At 42.2% G+C, this 11,116-nt stretch overlaps 1 protein-coding gene across 4 annotated transcripts in view; it reads left to right on the top strand.

Annotated features, from left to right (window-relative positions):
• Positions 1-197: 197 nt before the first annotated feature.
• Positions 198-11,116, top strand: part of PER3 (period circadian clock 3) — a 60,733-nt gene continuing 49,814 nt past the window's right edge. For 3 of the 4 annotated variants that reach the window (XM_011938256.1, XM_011938254.1, XM_011938253.1), the window contains exons 1-5: positions 198-545; positions 988-1,133; positions 1,960-2,075; positions 3,301-3,502; positions 9,808-9,859. In XM_011938256.1, the coding sequence (XP_011793646.1) occupies positions 394-545; positions 988-1,133; positions 1,960-2,075; positions 3,301-3,502; positions 9,808-9,859 (668 nt within the window). In that variant the 5' untranslated portion in view covers positions 198-393. The remainder of the gene's footprint in view (positions 546-987; positions 1,134-1,959; positions 2,076-3,300; positions 3,503-9,807; positions 9,860-11,116) is intronic. The other variant, XM_011938257.1, reaches the window with a different exon arrangement.

Genomic DNA, 11,116 nt, shown 5'->3' with positions numbered 1-11,116 from the left:
CGAGTGCGGCCCTCAGTACTGGGGGCTCCCGGAGCGTGGCGCTTCCGAGCCGCCCGCCTCCACAGGCCCCAGCCCTCGGCTTGAGGGAAAGTTGGGGCAGGGGTGAGGACCGCGCGGTCGGGGCGCCCCAGCCACCCGGGCCGCTGGCGTCGGACTGTCCGTTCCACTTGTCCCTTGTCACCCCTGTCTCCTCCCCACAGGCCGGACTTCTGAAAGTCGTACGAGCTCCGGGTTTTGGAAATGCTGGAGGGAGAAGCCCCTCGGAGATGAGCGTGACCCCCTGGCTCGTGGTGGCCGCCTCTTACGCCATGGCGCGGACCAGAGTGAGAAACCGGTGTCTGTCGCCGACTGCAAAGTGAGTGAGAAGAAAGCAGCGGGCTGTCCCAGCCCTACATGGAGCCCCGCGGAGACCTCGAGACGCCCCGCGGGGAAGCTCCTGGCCCCGGGGGACGGGGGGCTGAGGACAAGGCCCTGGACGAAGAATCAGGGGAGCGGTGGAGCCCCCAGTTCCATCTGCAAAGGAAATTGGCGGAGAGCAGCCACAGGTGACACGCTGGCTTCAGGCCCAGGGCCCCATGCGTTCGTTGTCCTTCCCGGAGCAAGGAAAGGGGGACCTAAATCTTTTTACTGTTTTGTTTCTAAGTCCTGGGGAAAGTGTAGGGGGAGACTCGGGCAACGCAGGATGAAGTGATCTGGGATACTGAAGAAAATTACCGAAGAGTATCTGGAGAAAAAAGTGGTTACAAAAGTTAGCTGAGTTGGGACTCAGGTGAATTATGAGAAAGTAAGTGGAGAATGTTTGTCATTCACCAGTTGCTTTGCCTGAAGTTCCCCACCTGGAGGAAGCGGGGTCACCAGCCTGTGGAGTGATTGATCTGATACCGGTAGATTACTTAGAAACCTGTCTGGTTTGCAGTTTGTGTTCCCTAAACCGCAAGATGCTGTTATCTTCATAGGTGTGAAGTTGTAATTTTTTTTATCTTCCAGTGAACAGCAAGATCGAAACAGAGTTTCTGAAGAACTTATCACGGTTGTCCAAGAAATGAAAAAATACTTCCCCTCGGAGAGACGCAATAAACCAAGCACTCTAGATGCCCTCAACTATGCTCTCCGCTGTGTCCACAGCGTGCAAGGTAAACAAGCCGGAGAGAAATTCGATCCTACAAGTGCACCAGGACTCACACAAGCAGCCAGAGAAGTGATCAGTGGGGTCTTAGTCAGACAGATAGTTTGAGCTTTTTCTGGTGCTTTATGGAAGATGAGCAAATCTATGCCAATTCCATTCATGTCTTAATTTTTCACATGTGAAAGACCAGGAAAACTTTTATCTGTATAATAGTGTATAGTAACTATGCAATGTTTTGCTCATTTGTTGCAAGAGAGTAGAGTTTAGCATAAGCACGTTTTGAAGGCTAACCTTTTAAAAAAACATTGTCTTCTATGGAAGTTATGGGGAAAAAAATGCATTCCACTAAATAGTTAGCTTTACATGCCGTACACATACTTTTAAAATGTGGTAATGATATATCAGGAATTTATTAAACTAAAAATGAACTGTTGTAAACACTTTTTTTTCTCTCTGACATCTCAAGGGATTTCATTAAAGCCGTATTCTCTTTAGCACAAACCTCAGTGCATCATATATGATATGTCCCTGAATGATGGAGTAGTTTCTGCTCCCCCTCCAAAAAATACTGTGTATGCATCTGAAATTTTTTGTTAGTACCTTAAATATATCTTGCTCCCTGTGATCCAGAACATGCAGAATTCGTAAAATCAACTCTTAAGTTTGCACAATTATCAGTAGTTTAGGTAAAAGCAGAAAATTATCTGTTTTTGAGAAAAATGCACTGAGGTGTTCTCATCTGAAAAAAATAATCCAGCTTGATAGTGATAAAAATGGTTTCCTAAAGATACTGTTGTCACTGGACTACCTGTTTATCTCCCTGTGTTTCTTAGCAAACGGTGAGTTTTTCCAGATTCTCAGTCAGAATGGAGCACCTCAGGCAGATGTGACCATGTACAGTCTTGAGGAGCTGGCCATTATTGCTTCAGAACACACTTCCAAAAACACAGTAAGAATTCATGCATTTTGCCATATCAACCTGGGTGACTTTTCCTAAGGACCTGCTCTAGATGTAGGTTTTTAAGAAGAATAACAACGTTTCAGCAACCACAATTTGAGAGAAGCAAAGGAGGAACTGCTAAAGAGGCATGGTGTAGCTTCTCCGCCCTTGCCAGAGAAAACATCCAAAAGCAGAAGCAGCCCATTCTATGTGCTGTGCAGTTCAGTGACTTTGGTTATGAGGTGCTTCTAGCTCCTTAGCATTCCTGAGCTCTCTTGAATTAAGAGAAAACAAAAATTACACTGCAGAGTAATTTCCCGCATCTTATTCTAATCTCCGAATTGTTAATTTCTATTTATATCATTCTTAGTTCCAATATCTACTACTTCAAGTTGTAACAACTGGATGTTATAGAACAGGTGAGTTGAGATGCTGTCATTTTTCATAAAATTTTGGAAGAGACCTTTAGTATATCTTTTTTTAATCCCTCTTCTTGTTTGACAGAGTAATTGAGCCTCATGTTTGGTTGATACGGTGGAGATACTTATTTTTTTGTACAGACCTCAACATAATTGTAACTTAAAGATTTTGTAATAGTGGAACATGAGCTATCCCTACTAATATAACAGTGCTTATTTTATGGACTGCTGTATACATAGTACTGTAATAGGTGCTATGGAGATTTTTTTAAAATAACTTAAGAAAATATTTGTCTTTTAAGATATTTAAAATAAAGCTAGAGAGGAAAGCATGCCAATGCTAGCAAACAAACTGCTGATTATAAATAAGTTTCATTTATGTGTAATGGAAGAAATTAGAGCAGTGATGCTTATGTAATGAGGTTTGTCAAGGACAGCTTCTTAAAGAAGGTGAATTTTCAGCGTGTCTTGAAGCATAGAATCTGCGTTGGTGACGAGAACACCGTCCACCCAGGTGTAAGGCACAGTTTGCAGAGGAAAAGTTATGTGCCATATGTATGTTTAGTCTGCATAAAATGATCTAGTATATATTTTGGCATAGAAATCGAACCTTCAATAGGTAAAGTGCGGGTCTTAGGAGAATATTTAAGAAGGATGTTGGAGACAATTCTTAGAGGAGTTTTGTTGCATTTGTAGGTTGTGCCTGTGTATTTTAAGATATTGATCATGTTAGAGATCTAGAAGGAATTTGCCTTTCAGGGAATATTGCTGGCGAGTACCTCAATATTTGCATTTATTTTCAATGTTTTTCATAGGATACCTTTGTGGCAGTATTTTCATTTCTGTCTGGAAGGTTAGTGCACATTTCTGAACAGGCTGCTTTGATCCTGAATCGTAAGAAAGATGTCCTGGTGTCTTCTCACTTTGTTGACCTGCTTGCCCCTCAAGACGTGAGGGTTTTCTACGCGCACACTGCCAGAGCTCAGCTTCCCTTCTGGAACAACTGGACCCAAAGAGGTAACAGGACCAATGTTTAGATGTCTGTCTTTCCTCATCAAGATCAGTTTCATTCTTACAGGAATAGTACAGAAATTAACACATTATTTAAAACATGCAAACTATCTGTTTTTTGTTATTCCTGTTATAGAAAGTTATGTGATGAAAACAGCATTTTACAACCTTCTGATAACATAAAGACTCAGTGCATTTTTTTCCATTTTGTCAGGTCTGTTTCACAGATGATATGTCATAAATATTATTTCATTACCAGCATATCGTATAGTGGTTTAGTTGCTATGAAGGCTCTGTTTCCTTTAAGTTAAAATTAAATATTTTTCCTCTTTCATGATTTCCTTGTATGAGAGATTTTACTTTGGAGAAAAAATTCGGATCATTAGGCTGGGCATGGTGCCTCACGCCTGTAATGCCGGCACTTTGGGAGGTTGAGGCAGGTGGCTCACCTGAAGTCAGGAGTTCCAGACCAGCCTGGCCAACATGGGGAAACACCGTCTCTACTAAAAGTACAAAAATTAGCCAGGCATGGTAGTGCATGCCTGTAATCCCAACTACTCAGAGGGCTGAGCACGAGAAGCGCTTGAACCTGGGAGGCAGAGGTTGGAGTGAGGCAAGATCACACCATTGCACTCCAGCCTGGGTGACAAGAGTGAAACTCTGTTACTCTGTTTCTGGGGAAAAAAAAATTTTTTTTCAGATCATTAGCTGTCTTATAGTTTTTCTTGCCCCTGAAAGTTATGAGTCTTATTACTTTGTTTTCCTTCTGGAATGCTTTTTTTCCTAATTCGAAGATACCTATTGCAATTTTCTTTGTGACATTTGATCCTGTGGGATCTTAATTTATTTCTTTTCAGTCATCCTTTATTATTTTATATTCTTTGTGAAGTGTCTCTTAAAGAGCTTTAAATATGTATATATATGTATCAGCCTTCTTTTTGATTCCAAGCCCTTCTCTCTAATTAAAAAAAAAAATTCATTGTGGTAAAAACACATACGCTTTACCATATGATATAGTTTGGCTGTGTCCCCACCCAAATCTCATGTTGAATTGTAACTCCCACAATTCTCATGTGTCCTGGGAGGAACCCAGTGAGAGATAATTGCATCATGAGGGCGTCTTTCCCATGCTGTTCTCATGATAGTGAATAAGTCTCATGAGATCTGATTGCTTTAAAAATGGGAGTTTCCCTGCACAAGCTCTCTCTCTTTGCCTGCCGCCATGCATGTAAGATTTGACTTGCCCCTCCTTGCTTTCTGCCATGATTGTGAGACCTCTCCAGCCATGTGGAACTGTAAGTCCATTAAACCTCTTTCTTTTGTAAATTGCCCAGTCTTGTGTATGTCTTTATCAGCAGCATGCAAACGGACCTAATACACCATCTTAATCATTTTTAGGCATTCACTCCATTGCTGTGAAGGATGTTTACGTTGTTGTGAAACAGATCTCCATAACTTTTTTATCTTCATATCTGAAATTCTACTATTTCTAATTTTTTACCCACTGCTTAATTTAATGAAGGATAGCTTTACATGTTTCTTATTCCAATTATAGATTGCCCCATCTTTTAAAAATAGTTTTATATAAACTCTAGAAAACGTGTGTGTCATCCCTGCTTGCTTCTACCTCATCTCTTTTCCCATCTTTCAAAAATATTGATTTTATTTCTCTTCCCCTTTCCTAAATATACATTTTCAACCTTTAATTGTCTGTATTTGTTTCTCTGCTTTTGTTAGCTGTTCATTCTGTAAACATTTATTTAACAATTACTGTGGGTCAAGAACTAGTCCAGATGCAGATACAGCTGTGAACAGGACATACACAATATTGTCTGCCAGGTCTTTCCCATTTTTTCCCCAGGTATTTTTCCTTCAGCACTGCCTGTGTCTTTTCAACCTTTTCATTTTTGCTGATTACTGATTACTGGGATATTTCCCTTCTGTATTAGTCCATTCTTACCCTGCTACAAAGAACTACCTGAGACTGGGTAATTAATAAAGGAAAGAAGTTTAATTGACTCACAGTTCCACATGACTGGGGAGGCCTCGGGAAACTTACAATCATGACAGAAGGGGAAGCAAACCTGTCTTTATACACATGATGGCAGGAAGGAGAAGAATGGGAGCCAGGTGAAGCGGGAAGCCTCTTATAAAACCATCAGATCTCATGAGAACTTATGATCATGAGACTAACATGGGGGAAACTGCCCCCATGGTTCAATTATCTATCCCACCAGGTTCCTCCCACCACACATGGAACTATAGTTCAAGATGAGATTTGGGTAAGACACAGCCAAACCATACCATTTTGCTCTTGAGCCTTCCCAGATCTCATGTCCTCACATTTCAAAACACAGTCGTGCTTTTCCAACAGTCCCCCAGTCTTAGCTCATTCCAGCATTAGCCCAAAAGTCCAAGTCCAAAGTCTCATATGTGACAAGGCAAATCCCTTTCACCTATGAGCCTGCAAAGTCCAAAGCAAGTTAGTTGCCTCCTAGATACAATAGAAGCACAGGCATTGGGTAAATACACTCATTTCAAATGGGAGAAATTGGCCAAAACAAAGGGGCTACAGGCCCCTTGCAAGTCTGAAATCCACTGAAGCAATAATTAAAGCTCCGAAATAATCTCCTTTGACTCCATGTCTCACATCCAGATCATGCTGGTGCAAGAGGTGGGCTCCTACAGCCTTGGGCAGCTCTGCCTCTGTGGCTTTGCAGGCTACAGCCTCCCTTATGGCTGGTTTCATGGGCTGGCATTGAGTGTCTGTGGCTTTTCTAGGCACACAGTACAAGCTTTCGGTGGATCTACCATTCTTGGGTCTGAAGGATGGTGGCCCTCTTCTCACAGCTGCACTAGGGAGTCCCCCATTGAAGACTGTGTGGGCACTGAACCCAAATTTCCCTTACACATCTGTCTTAGCAGAGGTTCTCTCTGAGGGCTCCACCCCTGTAGCAGACTTCTGCCTGGACATCCAGGCATTTCCATACATCCTCTGAAATCTAGGCAGAGGTTTCCAAACCTCAGTTCTTGTCTTCTGCACACCTGCAGTACCAACACCATATGGAAGCTGCCAAGGAATAGGGCTGTCACTCTCTGAAGCTATAACCTGAGCTATACCTTGGTCCCTTTTAGCCACAGCTGGAGCTGAAGCAGCTGGAATGGAGGGCACAATGTCCCAAGGTTGCACAGAGCAGTGGGGACCTGGACCAGGCCCACTGGGCCTCAGCCTGTGATGGGAGGGGCTGCTGTGAAGTCTCTGACATGCCCTGAAGACATTTTCCCCATTGACTTGGTGATTAACATTTGGCTTCTTGTTACTTATGCAAATTTCTGCATCAGGCTTGAATTTCTCCCCAGAAAATGGGTTTTTCTTTTCCATCACAGCTTCAGGCTACAGATTTTCCAAGTTCTTATGCTCTGCTTCCTCTTGAATGCTTTGCCGTTTAGAAATTTCTTCCATCAGATACCCTAAATCATCTCTCTCAAGTCTGAAGCTCCAGAGATCTCTAGGACAGGGGCAAAAGTTGCCAGTCTCTTTGCATAGCAAAAGTGTCCTTTACTCCAGTCCCAACAAGTTCCTCATTTCTATCTGAGACCACGTCAGCCTGCACTTCATTGTCCATATCACTATCAGCATTTTAGTCAAAGCCATCAACAAGTCTCTAGGAAGTTCCAGACTTTCCCACATTTTCTTGTCGTCTTCTGAGCACTCCAAACTGTTTCAACCTGTTATCCAGTTCCAGAGTCACTTCTGCATTTTTGTGTATCTATGGCAGCACCCCACTCTGCAGTACAAGTTTACTGTATTAGTCCATTCTCATGCTGCTAATAAAAACATACCAAGAGTGGATAATTTATAAAGGAAAGAGTTTTAATTGACTCAGTTCAGCATGGCTGGGGAGGCCTCAGGAAACTTACAATCATGGCAGAAGGGGACATGTCCTTCACGTGGCAGCAGCAAGGAGAAGTGCCAAGCAAAAGGGAGAAAAGCCCCCTATAAAACCATCAGATCTCATGAGAACTCACTGTCACCAGAACAGGATGAGGGCAACCACCCCCATGACTCAGTTACCTCCCACCACGTCCCTCCCTTGACGTGTGGGGATTATGGGAACTACAATTCAAGTTGAGATTTGGGTGGGGATATAGCCAAACCATATCACCTTTTATGTAAAATATTACTATGCCCTGAAATAATTCTTTTGGATCTCAGAATTCACTTATGCCATAAGGCATGATGTAATTCTAGTTTACTCTTTATATTGTACTATTGCCTTATAAATCTCAAGGATTGATACGCTTACTGAGAGCAGTTGGTTAACGGCACCCCCTTTCTAGGCTATGCCTGTGTTATCTCCTTCGATTCCTTACTTTGAGCACACAGAACATCAAGAGGACTTAGGAAGCAATCCACTCAGCTGTTGTCAGCCTGTGGTCCTATTTTAGAATATGTTTCTGTTTAACAGTCTTGTACAAACCTCTTAGAAGGATCTGACCATTACTTCTTCAGAGCACGCTTTTAGAAACCAGCATCACATATTTACAGCGTAGGAATGGAAATGCATCATGGGCTCATGTCTGCTGTCTTAGATCACGTAGTCTGGCTTTCAGTGGTCCAGGACTTCTAGTGAGTGCAGTTGGAGTTCAGGTGTCTGGTGTGATGAATAAATGGTATAAGCAACTGACCTCATAGTAAAGGCTGTTTTCTGTAGAAGATTATGCCAATCTTCAGTGCTTTATTAATGCTGTCTGATTCTTCTGTGATGGTTTCTTAGAAGTTTGAAGACCTGGACTGCTTATTCAATATTTTGGTTCTTTTGGATTCTCACTGTTTATGCTACCTTCAGTGTATATTTTTTGAGCATCTCACAGTTTCCCATGGTTCCTATAACTGGGGACGTCTTGTTTCAGTGAACAAATGCCCAAAAGATATTCAGGAAGCTCTAATCAGAGGAAATAACATACAGTCAACAAACACTGGGCAGAAATTTCAGCCCCCTCATCTGCCTCTAAGGCAAATTTAGACATATCTGAATTACCACCTCATAAATCAATAAAATTGATGCAGAAATCAACAGAATTGCTAGGAAATCATTGGCATGAGGGTTGTGAGAAAACATTAATAAAACTCTGAAGATTGGTACAGTTTTCTGGAGGTTTATCTGTATGCAATAAAGTCATAAAACAATTCTATCATTTGACCTAGGAACACAACTTTTTGAAATTTATCCAAGGAAAGAGCTTAAAGAAAAAAAGAAAATTATATAGCTAAAAAGCTGAAAAGAGTCTGAATTCCCAATTTTTTAGAACGGTCCAGAGTACGCTGGGCGCAGTGGCTCACGCCTGTAATCCCAGCACTTTGGGAGGCCAAGACGGGCGGATCACGAGGTCAGGAGATTGTGAGACCATCCTGGCTAACACGGTGAAACCCTGTCTCTACTACAAATACAAAAAATTAGGTGGGCATGGTGGCAGGCGCCTGTAGTCCCAGCTACTCAGGAGGCTGAGGCAGGAGAATGGCGTGAACCTGGGAGGCGGAGCTTGCAGTGAGCTGAGATCACGCCACTGCACTCCAGCCTGGACAACAGAGCGAGTCTCCATCTCAAAAAAAGAAAAGTCCAGACGATTACAATGGAATGGAATATTACCACCAGAATAATTATGTCCAAGGATCATTTTTTTTTTTTTTTTTTGAGGCGGAGTCTTGCTCTGTCGCCCAGGCTGGAGTGCAGTGGCCGGATCTCAGCTCACTGCAAGCTCCGCCTCCCGGTTTTACGCCATTCTCCTGCCTCAGCCTCCGGAGTAGTTGGGACTACAGGTGCCTGCCACCTCGCCCAGCTAGTTTTTGTATTTTTAGTAGAGACGGGGTTTCACCGTGTTAGCCAGGATGGTTTCGATCGCCTGACCTCGTGATCCACCCGTCTCGGCCTCCCAAAGTGCTGGGATTACAGGCTTGAGCCACTGCGCCTGGCCCAATAATCATTACATTGACCTTTGAGATAATGAACATGGGCAGTTTGGGAACTATGGAAACTAATAAGGGGAAGAGAGAAAACCGATTCTCACTGTTACACCTGAGGCTCACAGTTCCAGTACCAAAGCCAATACTAGTATTTCCCAATACTAGAATTGAGAAGTACTAGGATGTGACTGGATCTCAAAATGAAGGAGGAGGGTTCCATTTTAATCAAGGAGACCTCTCTCTCTTTTTTTAAAAAATAGTTTATTGTTTGGTAATGGTACAACATTGTTTCACTGAGAAAGACTTGGCTAAGAGGGAGTGACTGACCAGGCATCTTTCTTTCTAGCAGCTCCACGGTATGAATGTGCTCCGGTGAAACCTTTTTTCTGCAGGATCCGGTAAGTATAGTGGCTCGTGGAAGCCAGAAACAGTGGATTATGCTCTGAGTTTATTTTGCAGTTAGTTTGATTCTTGTGTATTCAGCTCACTTCTGTTGCAAGATACAAAAAATAAGACTTGTTTCTTGCCACAAGGAGTTCGTTTGGATTGAGAAGAGACATGCTCATGAGAAAACTAGATAAATAATGCAATAGGAGACTGGGCACAGTGGCTCACACCTGTAATCCCAGCCCTTTGGGAAGCAGAGGTGGGCGGATTATAAGGTCAAGAGGTCGTGACCATCCCTGACACATGGTGAAACAGAGTCTCTACTAAAAATACAAAAATTAGCTGGGTGTGGTGGTGCACGCCTGTAGTCCCAGCTACTTGGGAGGCTGAGGCAGGGTAATCACTTGAACCTGGGAGGTGGAGGTTGCAATGAGCTGAGATGGCATCATTGCGCTCCAGCCTGGCGACAGAGTGAGACTCTGTCTCAAAAAAAATAAAAATAAATAATAATAATGCGATAGGAAAAAAATCTAGAAAAATAATTCTTAACTCTGGGAGCATACGTATAAGAGTCACTAGATGTGAAGTACACTAAAATGACCGTTGTTTTGGGCTCTTTTTTGTTTGCTCTTTGTTTTTCAGTCACATTTAAAATTAATTTTTGAAATTTTTAATAGCTTTAAAGAAAGCAAGAGGTTTATATTTGTGAGAAGGATTTAAAAGATCTAGAGACAGTGAACCAGAAGAAAATAGATGAAAATTTTAACAGTGGTTGATTGCTGGTGGGAATTACTACTGAATTTTTTTATCTTTTAAATTTGCTGCAATATATTATTAGTGTTCCCTTTATGTTACATATGTAATATATGTAATACATATTATATATGTTGTTATGTATTATGTATATAAGATGAAAATAATGTATTATGTTCTTTCATAATAAAAAGAGCAAGTATTTTAAGATGACATTGTGATTGCCGGTTTTAGTATTGAAGTTACTAAATGCTCTAGATGTTTAGAGAGAAGAAGAACCCTCATGATGAAATAGTCTAATATGCCAATACTCCATGGAATTGGGGTACTTGAACTCATAGGATCTGGATGCTTGGGAGGGACGGCCTGAGGAATGGCGCAGCAGTGGGAGGGGCTGTGTTGTTCCAAAGGATCATTCACAAGTGAGTTGTATGAAGATCTTAGAACAGTTCCTGCCTCCTAATAAGTGCCATGTGTGTTTCTGATGTTAACAAATATTTTGGGGTGCTTTCTCT

This window comes from Colobus angolensis, unplaced genomic scaffold (assembly GCF_000951035.1).
Source record: "Colobus angolensis palliatus isolate OR3802 unplaced genomic scaffold, Cang.pa_1.0 Scaffold170, whole genome shotgun sequence".
NCBI classification, from domain to species: domain Eukaryota; kingdom Metazoa; phylum Chordata; class Mammalia; order Primates; family Cercopithecidae; genus Colobus; species Colobus angolensis.
The sequence above is the reverse complement of the archived record's forward strand: the minus strand, read 5'-3'. Positions and strand labels throughout refer to the sequence as shown.